This window comes from Cherax quadricarinatus, chromosome 20, assembly GCF_038502225.1.
Source record: "Cherax quadricarinatus isolate ZL_2023a chromosome 20, ASM3850222v1, whole genome shotgun sequence".
Classification (NCBI taxonomy): domain Eukaryota; kingdom Metazoa; phylum Arthropoda; class Malacostraca; order Decapoda; family Parastacidae; genus Cherax; species Cherax quadricarinatus.
The window spans coordinates 44024010-44039836 of NC_091311.1; the positions used below are offsets into that span (position 1 = coordinate 44024010).

Here is a 15827-nt window from a genome sequence, read left to right on the forward strand (position 1 = left end):
CAAGGGATGATATTTTAATGACATGGAGGAGATTCAAGCAGCTTCACAGGCTGTGCTAGACACTGCTAAGAAAGAAGAGTTCCAGAAATGTTTTGAGGAATAGCAAAGGTACTGGGATCAGTGTATAGCTTCCCAAGGGAGACAACTTCAACTAGGTGATTAGGGAAGCCTATATATTTTTTCGTGGCGGTCCAGGAACTATTGAAAGCATCTTGTATATTTTTGCATTATTACATTTATTTGACAATATCTGCTGATGCAGTAGTCTATGAACATGACTGACATATATCATAATATCAGTGGCATATATAAAACCAACAAGTAAATGAATAAGACACATGTGCAACATTTAGGTATCTTTAACCCTTTGAGGGTTTCGGACGTACTAGTACGGCTTACAACCCAGGGTTTTTGACGTACTAGTACGCCTAAATTCTAGCGCCCTCAAATCTAGTGGGAGAAAACTGGTAGGCCTCCATATGAAAGAATGGGTCTATGTGGTCAGTGTGCACAGTATAAAAAAATCCTGCAGCACAGTGCATAATGAGAAAAAAAAAACTTTGACCATTTTTTTGGAATAAAACAGCGACTTTGCACTGTATTTTTGTATGGTCTTTATTGTTGTATTCTAGTTTTCTTGGTCTCATTTTATAGAATGGAAGGCATATCATAGAAATTGAGATGATTTTGACTGGTTTTATAATGAAAAGTACCTTGAAATTGAGCTCAAAGTAGCAGAAATGTTTGATTTTTACCAAAGTTCAAAAGTAAACAAATCATGCCAAGCGTCCAATACACGTCAACTGGTGAGTCTAATATTCTTTTGCAAGTGCGCCAATATGATTCATACCATTTTTTACACTAATGCAGTAGTCTGCATAACAGTAAATCTTCTATTTTTTGTGAGAATAAAAATTCAAAGTGGAAAGCAAAAGAATGTAAGAGGGGCCTTGAGACGTGACTAATGAACAGAGGAAATGTCATTTTAGTGCCAGGAAGGTATTTCTTGTTTGTTCTGGACCCTATTCGGAAATTGGCATCTTTTGAAATTTGTGTGAAATTGGCAAAATTGCTAAATTCTGACCACTGTACTGGATAGTTGAAATTGGTAAATGGGTGGTTTCTTGCACTCATTCAATAGAAAAAAATGGAGTTCTAGCGAAATATTCATGTTTTTTGTCGACTAGTACAGTGGAATTGGCCGAAAATGGGGCTCAAAGTGGGCAAAATCGCTGATCCATAAACATCGCCGAGACAGCGAACTTCGCGAGAGCATAATTCCGTAAGTTTTTCATCAAATTTCATATTTTTGGTGTCATTATGATCAGGAAAAGATTCTCTATCTTTTCATAAGAAATTTTTTTTTTTTTTTTAAATTTGGCCGACCCTGAGAACGAGTCTCGGAGAGGGCCTGTCGACCCTCAAAGGGTTAATGTCAATAAAGATACCTATAATGCATGTGTGCCTTATTCAACATGTCTGGCATATGGCAGAAATGGTTACAAGTGTTTTGTACACCTGCATCACCTTGGACTTCTTTGGTTATTCATTATGCACTAAAGTTCATAAAGATTTGCTGTTGCTTAGGTTGGGCATCTGCTGAACCAACTTCATTACCTTGTCGAGAACCACTTCATTTGTACACTGCACAGATTCGGGTTCATATGGTGGCGATATCATTGCTGCCTGCAACACCTGGAGCAATTAAATTTAAGTTAGAAACTGCCTTTGCTATCATGGCTTGATGGGATATGGCTGGTTCGTTGAAAAAAAGAAAATGATCTCTGAATAAAAAATAAAGACCTGAATTTTACAAAAACCAAATACCTTATCTCTATTTGTCTATGGACATTATACAGTGGACCCCCGCATAGCGAACGCCTTGCATAGCGAACAATCCGCATAGCGAACGCTTTGTTCGCTAAAATTTTGCCCCGCATAGTGGACAAAAACCCGCTCAGCGACCTTCGTCCGAGACGCGTCCAATGTGCGCCCTCAGCCAGCCTCACATGTGCCGCCCGTCCCATTGTTTACCAGCCAGCCTCCGCGGTAACATTCAAGCATACACTCGGAATATTTCGTATTATTACAGTGTTTTCGGTGCTGTTTGTGGAAAATAAGTGACCATGGGCCCCAAGAAAGCTTCTAGTGCCAACCCTACACCTCAAAGGGTAAGAATACCCATTGAAATGAAGAAAGAGATCATTGATAAGTATGAAAGTGGAGTACGTATCACCAACCTGGTCAGGTTGTACAAGAAACCAAAATCAACCATCGCTTCTATTGTGGGCAAGAAAACGGCAATCAAGGAAGCTGTTGTTGCCAAAGGTTTAACTGTGTTTTCGAAACAAAGATCGCAAGTGATGGAAGATGTTGAGAGACTCTTATTGGTGTGGATAAATGAAAAACAGCTAGCAGGAGATAGCGTCTTTCAAGCGATCATATGTGAAAAGGCTAAGAAGTTGCATGACGATTTAATTAAAAAAATGCCTGCAACTAGTGATGATGTGAGTGAATTTAAGGCCAGCAAAGGTTGGTTTGAGAGATTTAAGAAGCGTAGTGGCATCCATAGTGTGATACGGCATGGTGAGGCTGCCAGTTCGGACCACAAAGCGGCTGAAAAATATGTGCATGAATTCAAGGAGTACATAGAAACTGAAGGACTGGAACCTGAACAAGTGTTTAATTGTGATGAAACAGGCCTGTTCTGGAAGAAAATGCCAAGCAGGACCTACATTACTCAGGAGGAAAAGGCACTCCCAGGACATAAGCCTATGAAAGACAGGCTTACTTTGTTGATGTGTGCCAATGCTAGTGGTGATTGCAAAGTTAAGCCTTTATTAGTGTATCACTCTGAAACTCCCAGAGCGTTCAGGCAAAAGAATGTCCTCAAGGATAATTTGTGTGTGCTGTGGAGGGCAAACAGTAAGGCATGGGTCACTAGGGAATTTTTCTATAACTGGTTACACCATGCATTTGCCCCCAATGTGAAAGATTACCTAACTGAAAAGAAATTAGACCTTAAGTGCCTCCTGGTGTTAGACAATGCCCCTGGTCATCCTACAGACGTGGCAGAGCGACTTTATGGGGACATGAGCTTCATTAAGGTGAAGTTTTTGCCTCCTAATACCACTCCTCTCCTGCAGCCCATGGACCAGCAGGTCATTTCCAACTTCAAGAAACTGTACACAAAAGCTCTGTTTCAAAAGTGCTTTGAAGTGACCACAGACACTCGATTGACTCTAAAAGAGTTTTGGAAGGATCACTTTAATATCCTCAATTGTGTAAACCTTATAGGTAAGGCTTGGGAGGGAGTGACTAAGAGAACCTTGAACTCTGCTTGGAAGAAACTGTGGCCAGAATGTGTAGACAAAAGGGATTTTGAAGGGTTTGAGGCTAACCCTGAGAGGAGTAATATACCAGTTGAGGAATCAATTGTGGAATTGGGGAAGTCCTTGGGGTTGGAGGTTAGTGGGGAGGATGTGGAAGAGTTGGTGGAGGAGGACAATGAAGAACTAACCACTGATGAGCTGATAGATCAACTTCAAGAGCAAGAGGCCAGACCTGGGGAAACTGGTTCAAAGGAGGGGAGAGAGAAATTGAAGGAATTGCCTACTTCAAAGATTAAGGAAATGTGTGCAAAATGGGTTGAAGTGCAAACCTTTTTTGATGAAAATCACCCTCACACAGCTATTGCAAGCCGTGCTGGTGACTGTTACAATGACACTGTTGTGAACCACTTTAGACAAATCATAAAGGAACGAGAGGTACAGGCCACTATGGACAGATATGTTGTGCGAAAGAAGTCCAGTGACTCTGAAGCTAGTCCTAGTGGCATTAAAAGAAGAAGGGAAGTAACCCCAGAAAAGGACTTGCTACCTCAAGTCCTAATGGAAGGGGATTCCCCTTCTAAACACTAACACTCTCTCTCCCCTCCTCCCATCCCATCAATCATCACCAGATCTTCAATAAAAGTAAGTGTCATGTAATTGTGCATGCCTTTTTCAGTTTGTGTGTACTAAAATTAACATTTTTTTGTGGTAAAAAAATTTTTTTTTCATACTTTTGGGTGTCTTGCACGGATTAATTTTATTTCCATTATTTCTTATGGGGAAAATTAATTCGCATAGCGAACATTTCGCATAACGACCAGCCCTCTTGCACGGATTAAGTTCGCTATGCGGGGGTCCACTGTACATATTTTTCTAATATGGGGAAGCACCTAACCTGTAGGGGTCATATAATGCCTGGGGAACAGGAGGCAATCAGCTTTAATCAAAGGAAGAGGAGGATAAGTCCAGTTACTTAAATCAAGAACCCCTCACTGGCATCAAGGCACTTCCCTCCCTTGAGGGTAATGTTCAGTCATAAATTATCACCTAATAGAAACTACATGTGTTACCATAATTAAACAATTAATACAGTATAACTATTCAAAAAAACTGATTCACTCCCAAAAATGTTTCATTGCATTAGTCTTCCTGCTAAGTCTCATTAATACAAGTGTAACATCTTCAAATTCTGAAGCACACTATCCGATTTTTACCAGTTTTATGTGCACTGTATATGCATTTATTTCACAAACAAAATTATTCTACAGTATTTTAGCAGCCTGCACTGCAAAATTATTTGCACCTGAAAGTCTTTCTCTAGTTTAAATCAGGTAATACAGCTAACATAAACCACTGATGAAGGGTAAATTTATTAATCTACCATAGACCTGATGACCCCCTAAATAAATGTAATTCTATTCACAGCATTTCTGTCCACCTAAAGTGATCACCAACAGCCTGAATAGTCAGATACTGGATTATAATTACCAAGCAAAGGATCGGGCTTCTATCCGTCCTTGTGCTGAATTACACACAAGTTTAGCAAATAATAATAACATTTCTGGAGCAAGGGGCAAGTAACCCTTTCTCCTGTATAAATTACTAAATTTAAAAAGAGAAACTTTTGTTTTTCTTTTTAGGTCACCCTGCCTCGGTGGGATGCAGCTGGTACGATGAAAAATAAATAAAAATTATAATAATAATAATCCACCTAAAGAGTTGAATAAAAAATCATACCTGTATACTCATGTCATCTGTTACTGTGTAGGGGACACGGTTTTCTGCTAACCAAACACAAAGAGCCTCTCGCCTGGCTGTTAACTGTTGGCTGCTGTAATGAACCTGTAACGAATGCCTGTTAAGTAATATACAGTACTCTACAAAAACCATAAAATAATAACAGATAATCAGCACTAACACACCATTACACTCTTGTTCTGTGGGCATATCAGAATAATAAAAAACTGTTGCTTAATCTCATTTTATCTGTAATTCAAGATGGTGGAAAAAGTGCAAATCACAAAAACTGTTACTGTGACGATCATAAATATAAATTAATATTCAAATCAATGCTGGTCATGCAGTGGAAGCAGATTTCCCTACATTACTGCAGTGCTTAATACAGTTTTTTTTTAATCAAAATAACTTACCATCCTTAAATGGGTGCCTTTATGATTGCATTTTAAACTTGGATTCCCAAAAATAGCTTGAGGATTTTTTTCAGACTAAATTAAAACTTTTAACAATTATGTATGGGTGTTCATAAAATAAAGCAACCAGTTGCAAACATGGGGTGCATCCTGTGGCTGCTTGTGTGATGCTCCGACTACTATACACTCAACACCAAATTTATTACACATTCGATAATAACAACAAAAAAAAAAAAATATCGTATAGTCTGTATTGTAGGCCCAGAAATATTGTTCAGCACCAAATTTTCTGGGTTCTTTGTTATTTTATTACTTTCTGAATATCTCAAGAATGATTATGGGAATAGGGCCTACATGACCTAATACAGTGATTCTGCTGCTACAGTATTCGTACATCATTTACTGATAAATTATAATCGTGTACACAAATTTTCATTCTAATCTGAGGTAATTTTGGAAATTACAGTGTGTCAGTTTATATTAAATATTGTATATTTTTCAAACTAAAATTCAGACGAGTAAAACTTGCCACCGGGAATAACTGTGTACCACAAAAAATGTGAATGGCAAAACTATGAAAAACAAGACCCTGCTTTATTATGAAACAGAAGGCCAGGGAACAAAACTGTACAGTGCAGTATATCAGGCCTACTTTTCATAATTACCTTTACTAACACACACACTATATAATAACACACTGCCATTTGTGGGAGGTTATATTCCCAAGATTCAAACTCAGAATGAAAGAGTAATTTGTGTTACACACAATGACAGATTTACTGTTAAGTGGCCACTTAGAACCCAATTACTGAGGGGCCCCCAAATTGTTAATCATTTGTTTCTTAACCCTTTGTGAACCATGTCCTCGTCTGTAATATTTGATGACTTTTTGTCACCATATATATGTACTTATTAGCATATATATACTACTGCATTTTTGATTCTGAAATAAAAAATCAATTATTTAAGTTGTTTTCATATATTAAATATTTATTTTTGAAGAATCAATTTCTACAACAACAAGCTTCTAGCGGGCCAGCAACAGTCACACAATCAATCGTCTATCTGGCTCTAATGTTAAAATTTAATTTTCACTGGTGCAATGCCTGACAGCAACAAAGGGCTCCTTAAACAATGTTACCTTTAGGACCCTTGAACCTCTAAATCCAATATTGACTACAGACTTAGTAATGCAGTACTAAAACTAAATTATGATAGAGCTCTTGTTGAACTATTAAGATACAGTAAAAAACCTTAAGTTGCATGATCATAGCTCACATTTTCAATATTATTAGGTTTTCATTTCCAATAGATTGTTTCAGTGGGATGCAGCTGGTTTGTTGAAAGATAATCTCCAATAGAAGCAATAGAAGCACTGCCCTTGATTAGAATGTTTAATTTTATGAAACTGCACTGTAAATTCAAAGTTTATGTGAAAATACAGAAACTTAAATAACCAGAGCATGACTATACTGAATCCTTACTTATAAAGAGATTAATGTTGTGTAGAATATATATCTGAAGCAAGTACTGGAATCTCTTTCAAGGTAAATTACCTGCTCCTTTCTAAAGAGTGTGTCAATAAACTGAGCAAGCCCTGGGGGTGGATTACTGTTGATAACCTTAATGTTTTCCACATTATATCCTGACACCAGGATCACTTCTTTACTGCCATTCTCACCAAAGTCAACCAGAACCACACTGCAGATACAGAGAAAGTTTGCTGCAATATGAAAATTAATAAGCAAAAATGGACAGCAGAATTTTTATTTTAAGCATATGGCTGTAAGAACTTCTATACTGTATTTATTACAATACAAAACAAATTCTGACAAGATATGGGTTATGACAATTTTTACAGTTGGAAAACTGTACAATAATAATGCTTATATTAATATTCCAACATGTTTTCAGCTCTTGCAATTCACTAACCATGTGAAAATTATGTCACTCAATGAGTTCTTTTTTATTTTTAAATTTTATTTAATCACTATGAAAAACAATATAGTAGTAAAGGAGTAGACAACAGCCCAGCCAAAGAGAAAGGTGATACTGTACACGTAATCACCAAACCAGTGAGTGTAAAAATATCACTGAACAGAACACTGAGCAAGTCCCCACAGGGAAGAGAACAGTTAAGTTTTCTAAAGAGGCAGACCAACCCTTCATGACATTTACGCTACCCTGCCTCCATGAGGTATGGCCAGTTTATTGAAAGAAGAAAGAAAAAGCACCATCAGGCAAGTCCCAAGCACATTCACAGGCATAGGACATCCCACCATACACATACATATGGATGACTCGCCAATCAAGAACTAACAGATGATCTAACCAAGAGAAAGCATCATTCTGCCCTATGTTTATACAAGATACTGCATTCCAAAAATTAATGCTGGGAGAAACGTCTCGCCATAGCAGATACCTGATCATCACTAGTTCAGATGCCCTGAGGAAGAGGTTACCTTACACAGAACCCAGTGTGATGTCCCCAGATAAGCCAGCACTGTACTTAGATGAACCCACCTATAACACATTTTCCCTGGCAACGCCTCCCACGAGGAGAAGCAGAAGAACAGGGAAGAGGGTTTACCAACTGCTTGAAGATCTATAGAATAAGGGGCATATGGTGTATATTGTGACTAGCAAATGTTGCCTAGGTGGTGAGTGGCATGTCATTAAAAATCAGAGGAAAAGGGACACATACACCCAGTAAGTTATGGTAGCCATTATAGTTGCTCATATACCCTAAGGATACGAAAAAGGAAAACAGATATGCTTCACTGGAAAGAGATTTTCCTCGAAAGGAAAGACTAGAAAGTGAAAAAAAAGTTTACAAATCCATAACATAAAATACTGGAATTTACACTGTATTTTGCACTTAATGCCCTGTCAAACTTCTCCATATTGTATACATAAAATGTTTAACCACCATACCTCTCAGATACTGGGTCAATGGTATGGACCCAGCCAGTATACTGCTTGTGGTCTGTGGTAGTAACTGTGACTTGGCAGTGGATCATAGAATGAAGCAAAACAGGATCATTTGTGAATATTTTGTGAGTATCATTCACATCTGACATGACGAAATCCTAACTATAGTACCATACCTGGAAATAAAATTTATAAAGTAGATAACTTTAATAATGCAGTACTGTGCATGTATTAGTACCATAGTTATTCAAACTTAACATGCATAAATATCATAACATAATAGAACCTGACATGATGTCAGGTTCTGTTATGTTATAACAGGCTAAAGGAGTAGGTCTGGAAAAGGATGTCAACTGAATATCCTTGAATCAAAGAGTCTAGATTGTAAAAACTATACATGTACATGTATAGGTAAAAGCCAGACAAGGAATGGTGTATATCAGGTGGAGAAGAGACATAGAGAGAGGCAATTAGAAAGGTGGCTGGTCAGTGAGCCAACAGTCAAGTACTGTAAGCTTCTTAGTGTTGGTAGTGAAGGCAAGATACTGGTGAAGTAATTAAGTGACCAGAGAGAATGAGTTTTAGGGTGAAAGTGAAGTGGAAGGTAGTTAACACTGAGACATGAAATGCTAGGCCTTGCTTGTGCATTTTAGAATATTATAGTTTTGAAAATGGCATTACCTTTAGAACAGAATGGTAATTTTAACTGCTATTCTTCATTATACTGTAACTGTATAATTGTTCTTAATCATACCCTACTACTGTTCATTTGTAAATATTTGGTGTCATGAGGGTGATTACAGGAACATGTCATAGAGACAAGAGAGTTTTTACTAGGAGCCAGGATCAGTCATCAGGAAAGTCTAGAACTGGAAAGTAATACTGGTTGATATCATTACTGTATTATACCTGATTTTGATAAGATAAGCAGAGGCAGATAGTAGACCATGGCAGAAAGTATCATGCAGTAACAGCAGTCTAACAATTAGTTGTTCAGAGTGATCAGATATATGAAGAATGTGATGAAATTTTAAATAAAAAAATTAGAAACAACATAATCTTCTGTCTACTTTATTATACTGAATCTTTTAAGCAGCGACAACCAGGTTTCCTTGTTAAATCAACTATTAGATTATTTGTGGGAGGAGGAAATCACAGTTGGGGCAGCAAATCAGTTTTAGTTAAGACGTCACAGAGCGAATCATTGTTAAATGTACGATTATAAAAGAAGGAAGGCACTGAAGTTGATGCCAAAAACAAGCCTGAACAATCTATCAGAAGATGGTCTGGCAGCACAGCTTGAAAATCAGTAACACAGAACACCAATACCTGGAGTATACCTGGATGGTGCTCTGGTGAGTCAATGCCCCACGGCCCAGTCCATGACCAATACACAAATAACCTGCATATCGAAGAAACTTATGACGACTGATGCATCTATTTACATTCAGCCAGGTAAATGATACAAGACAAGACAAAGAGTTATGTCAGCATGATACAATGTTTGCAGAGAGGTGGGTGACATTTAGTTATTCAAAGCATATCAGGCAAGCTTAAGCCTAACTTAAAACTACAATTTCAATAACTATTATTTGCTTATATATTTAAGGACATTAAGGGTTTACAAACAACATTGGGGTCAAAGGACCCCAATGGAAATAAGTCACTCTGACTTTTCTGGGTTAGCCTAGGTTCTCTACATATATGCTGCTATGTATGATAATCTATGTAACTGTGTGTATACCTGAATAAACTTACTGACTTAATTACTTACAGACAATTATTACTTGTTGAATTATGATTACAAGAAATGAGAGTAAGAATATGTATATAGTTTTTTAACATATTTGTGGTTGTAAGAATTGTTTAATACATTTAACGTAATCAAAATAAATGTACTGTTTTCATTAATACCTCCCAAAATGACAATTTCTACAAAAATAACTTAATTCTAGATTGTATGTTATGTAAAATGTAAACTAATGCCCGAAATCTGCCGGGAGATAGTAGTAAATTACGGCCAATATTACAATATACGTAATATTACTAAAATCCAAATACGTACAAATATTTGTGTTTACAGCAATGCCTTAATTGCTGGGTAAAATAAATTTGCTATTTATTTGTCGTGGATTTATAGAGCTACCATAACCTGCACCGTATTGAACCTCACTTCCCGGTCTCAGATAAAATAGTAAAGAAACGAGAACAAAGTAAGTTACCAATTAGGCTAGGTGGATCCCATGCCTTAACCAGGTACCTGGATGTTAGTGTAAAGTAAAAGGACACAAGTGCAACTAATGTGACATTTTATTGTGGCAACGTTTCGCTCTCCAGCAACTTGATAAAGCTCCTGGCCTGGTGGCTAAAGCTCTCGCTTCACACGGCGAGGGTCTGCCTTCGAGTCCCAGCGCGGGTAGAAACATTGGGCATGTTTCTTTACACCGGTTGTCTATGTTCATCCATCAGTAAAATGGGTACCTGAGAATTAGTCAACTGGTGTGGGTCGCATCCTGGGACAAGGACCTAATTTGCCCGAAATGCTCTGCAGCTATCAAAACTTTGGAGTCCAGTCCCTGGACCAATTATGTACCTCTGTAATCTTTTGACTACCGCCCACAGGATGGGTATGGGGTGCATAATAAACATATTAAACTAACTAACAAGGGGCTTTCTATATGTAGTAGTATGTCATTGATGTCAGCTAGGCTTATCTTCCTTGTACATGTACTTGTAGTAAATAAAGATGTTACTATATTATTATTATATGATATTCAAGTCAGTGGCCCGGTGGCCTCGTGGCTAAAGCTCCCGCTTCACACACGGAGGGCCCGGGTTCGATTCCCGGCGGGTAGAAACATTTCGACACGTTTCCTTACACCTGTTGTCCTGTTCACCTAGCAGCAAATAGGTACCTGGGTGTTAGTCGACTGTTCTGGGTGGCATCCTGGGGGACAAGATTAAGGACCCCAATGGAAATAAGTTAGACAGTCCTCGATGACGCACTGACTTTCTTGGGTTATCCTGGGTGGCTAACCCTCCGGGGTTAAAAATCCGAACGAAATCTTATCTTATCTTATCTTAACAGGCTTGCTTCCTCCAGGCCGCTGAAATCCGCAGAGCGAAAAAAAAGCAATGCTGGTCAATTGCCCAGCGGCAGTGTAACGACGTCAAACGTCCCAACGAGGAAAAAGATTTTATCCGTATTACTAACTAGAAGGGTCAGTAACCCAGGTTAACCCTACAAACTGTCATCAGACTGCCTCATTTCCATTGGAGTCCTTTAATCATCTCTTCTAGGATGCGACCCCGTAACAGTTGACTAACATCCAGGTACCTACATAATACCAGGTGAACAGAGGTAATATGTGTAATAATAATGATAATAATAATAATATCTTTATTTACTACAAGTACATCTACATGTAACTGTACATGTAAAAATCTTTGAGAGGGTTCTAAGAAGCAAGATCGCCACAACTCAGGGCAACACGGGTTTAGAGCAGGTCGCTCCTGCCTGTCCCAACTACTAGACCACTATGACAAGGTCCTGGATGCTGTGGAGGATAAACAAAATACAGATGTAATATACACAGACTTTGCAAAAGCTTTCGACAAGTGTGACTACGGTGTAATAGCACACAAAATGCGTGATAAAGGAATAACAGGAAAAGTTGGTAGATGGATCTACAACTTCCTGGCAAAAAGAACACAAGGAGTAATAGTAAACAGTAAAGTCCCAGGCAGCCACGGTAAAAAGCTGTTTCACAAGGCACAGTACTCGCTCCCATTCTGTTCCTCATCCTCATTTCTGACACAGAGATATACGCCATAGCTCCGTGTCCTCCTTTGCTGTTGACACCCGGATTACCATGGCAGTTACCTCCTTCGAAGACACTGCGAGACTCCAAGCAGACATCAACTAAATCTTCAAATGGGCCACTCAAAACAATATGAAGTTCAACGAGCAGAAATTTCAACTCAGATATGGGAAACTTGAGGAAATTAAAAATGTATCAGGGTATACAACAAAATCTAACCATACAATAGAGCGGAAAAGTAATGTTAAGGACCTGGAAGTGATAATGTCAGAGGACCTCGCCTTCAAATTATTATTATTATAATCAAGGGGGAAGCGCTAAACCCGTAGGATTATACAGCGCCCAGGGGGGGGATGTGGAAGGCATTCAGGCTTAATTCGGGGAACTGGAGCACAGATCCAATTCCCTAAATCAAGAGCCCCTCACCAACATCAAGGAACCTTCCTTGAGGGGCCTCGCCTTCAAAGACCACAAGAATGTATTTACCTCTTACGCTAGGAAAATGATAGGATGGATAATGAGAACCTTCAAAACTAGGGACGCCAAGCCCATGATGATTCTCTTCAAATCGCTTGTGCTCTCTAGGCTGGAATACTGCTGTACACTAACGGCCCCCTTCAAGGCTGGCGACATTGCAGATCTGGAGAGTGTACGAAGAACTTTCACGGCACACACAAGTACGATAAGGCACCTAAATTGCTGGGAACGGTTGAAGGTCCTTGATATGTATTCCCTGGAATGCAGACGAGAGATACATGATAATATACACTTGTAAGGTCCTGGAGGGATTGGTATCAAACCTGCACACGAAAATCACTCCCTATGAAAGCAAAAGACTCGGCAGGAGATGAAACATTCCCCCCGATGAAAAGCAGGGGCGCCACAAGTATACTGAGAAGCAACACAGTAAGTATCCGGGGCCCAAGACTGTTCAACTGCCTCTCAGCATACATAAGAGGTATTACCAATAGACCCCTGGCTGTCTTTAAGAAGGCACTGGACAGGCACCTAAAGTCAATACCTGACCAACCGGGCTGTGGTTCGTACGTCGGCTTGCGTGCGGCCAGCAGTAACAGCCTGATTGATCAGACCCTGATTCACCATGAGGCCTGGTCTCAGACCGAGCCGAGGGGGCGTTGACCCCCGAAACCCTGTCCAGGTAAACTCCAGGTATGTACTTGTAGTGAGTCACATGTACATTGTATACAGGCCTAGCTGACATCAATGACATACTACTATATAGAAAACCCCTTATTATGCTGAGTATTTCGGGCAAATTAGGTCAGTTTTGTCCCAGGATGCGACCCACACCAATCGACTAAGACCCATGTAAACTGATGGGTGAACAGGGACAGGGACAGGAGGTGTCTTATGGAAACACGTCCCTAATGTTTTCCAGCCGTAATGGAGGAGATTCGAACCCCGGACTTCAGTGTGAGCTGAGTGAGCTAGCGATCGAGCTCCAGGACATGTCCAAAATTTCCACTCGTCCAGGGACCGAATCTCGGTCCCTCAATTACTAGCGACCCACGAATACCTTAGAAGTGCTTAGAAGACAGTGTACTGGACATATCGTCATCTCCGAGTGCACACTCTCATCATACACCGCCCACTGGACACATTTTTCCCTATCTGAAGTGCTTAATCTCATCATACACCACCCACTGGACACATTATTCTCTCCCTGGGATGCTTGTTCACATTGTACACAGCCCACTGGACACATCTGAGATGCTCGTTCTCATCATACACTACCCACATTATTCCCTCCCTGGAGTATGTTCTCATCATACACTGCCCACTGGTCCTCATCGTACACTGCCCACTGGTCCTCATCGTACACTGCCACTGGTTCTCATCGTACACTGCCCACTGGTTCTCATCATACACTGCCCACTGGTTCTCATCATACACTGCCAACTGGTTCTCATCATACATTGCCCACTGGTTCTCATCATACACTGCCCACTGGTTCTCATCATACACTGCCCACTGGTTCTCATACACTGCCCACTGGTTCTCATCATACACTGCCCACTGGTTCTTATCATACACTGCCCACTGGTTCTCATCATACACTGCCAACTGGTTCTCATCATACACTGCCCACTGGTTCTCATCATACACTGCCCACTGGTTCTCTTCATACACTGCCCACTGGTTCTTATACACTGCCAACTGGTTCTCATTATACACTCCCACTGGTTCTCATCGTACACTGCCCACTGGTTCTCATCATACACTGCTCACTGGTTCTCATCATACACTGCCCACTGGTTATCATACACTGCCTACTGGTTCTCATCATACACTGCCCAGTGGTTCTCATATACTGCCCACTAGTGTTCATCATACACTGTCCACTGGTTCTCATCATACATTGCCCACTGGTTCTCATTATACACTGCCCACTGGTTCTCATACACTGCCAACTGGTTCTCATACACTGCCCACTGGTTCTCATACACTGCCCAATGGTTGTCATTATACACTGCCCACTGGTTCTCATACGCCGCCCACTGGTTGTTCTCATTATACACCGCCAACTAGTTCTTCTCATACACTTCCCACTGGTTCTCATCATACATTTCCCATTGGTTCTCATCACACTGCCCACTGGTTCTCATACACTGCCCATTGGTTCTCATCATACACTGCTCACTGGTTATCATACACCACCCACTGGTTCTTATACACTACCCACTTGTTCTCATCATACACTGCCCAACTGTTTATCATCATACACCGCTCATTGGTTCTCATACACTGCCCACTGGTTCTCATACACCACCCACTGGTTCTCATCATACACCACCCACTGGTTGTTTTCATCATACACTGCAGACTGGACACATCGTTCTCCGGGGTGCTTGTTCTCATCATACACCACCCACTGGATACATTATTCTCTCCCTGGAGTGTTTGGTCTCATACACCGCTCACATCATTCATTATTCTATCCCTGGAGTGCTTGTTCTCATCAGACACCGCCCACTGGACACGTTATCTTATCCTGGGATGCTTGTTCTCATCGTACATGAGGGTTGCCTAGCATGAGCCAGTAGGTTTACTTAGTTTAATGTTTATTAATGCAACCCATACCCATCCTGTGGGCGGTAGTCAAAAGATTACAGAGGTACATAATGGGTCCAGGGACTGGGCGCATGGGCCAATAAGCCTACTGCATTTTCCCTCTGTTCTCTTATTCTCATTATACACTGCCTGCTGGACCCATCATTCATACGTGTATTGCATTATGGCTGCAAAAACAGCAAGTATGTTATATTTTCAAATCGTATTATATGTTGAAATTCTTACAGGAATGAGGGAGCAGCAAGTTAGCACAAGTGTGTGTCCAGGGGTTGAGGCAGGTACACAACTGCCGGTCAACCATTAAGTAGTTATGAGGATTATTGTAATATATCCATATGGAGTAACGTTTTATTTAGGCATTGGATATACAATTATTTTACAGGGTCTCGACTATATACAGATTGTATATTGTATTGGGTACATAAACAGAACATTATGTAGATTTAACGTAGTATAACTTCATACTGCAAAGTCAAAACACTGTGACTTATTTCCATTAT

General features: G+C 40.0%; 2 protein-coding genes across 3 annotated transcripts in view; one reads left to right on the forward strand and one right to left on the reverse strand.

The window, feature by feature from the left end:
• Positions 1-212: 212 nt before the first annotated feature.
• On the reverse strand, positions 213-10704 carry LOC128700949 (gem-associated protein 6). 2 transcript variants are annotated; one of them, XM_053794456.2, is made up of 5 exons: positions 10636-10704; positions 8417-8589; positions 7039-7183; positions 5070-5174; positions 213-1695 (listed from the first exon to the last, which is right to left on the reverse strand). In XM_053794456.2, exons 2-5 carry the CDS (start codon positions 8560-8562, stop codon positions 1564-1566), a joined length of 528 nt encoding a protein of 175 aa, XP_053650431.1. In that variant the 5' UTR covers positions 8563-8589; positions 10636-10704; the 3' UTR covers positions 213-1563. The 2 variants fall into 2 exon arrangements, with proteins under 2 accessions (XP_053650431.1, XP_053650423.1); XM_053794448.2 differs by lacking the exon at positions 10636-10704 and adding an exon at positions 10479-10599.
• Positions 10705-15383: 4679 nt separating this feature from the next.
• Positions 15384-15827, forward strand: part of LOC128703888 (CXXC-type zinc finger protein 1) — a 57142-nt gene continuing 56698 nt past the window's right edge. Inside the window, exon 1 of the mRNA XM_070087031.1 lies at positions 15384-15509. The gene's annotated coding sequence lies outside the window, so the exon portion shown is untranslated. The remainder of the gene's footprint in view (positions 15510-15827) is intronic.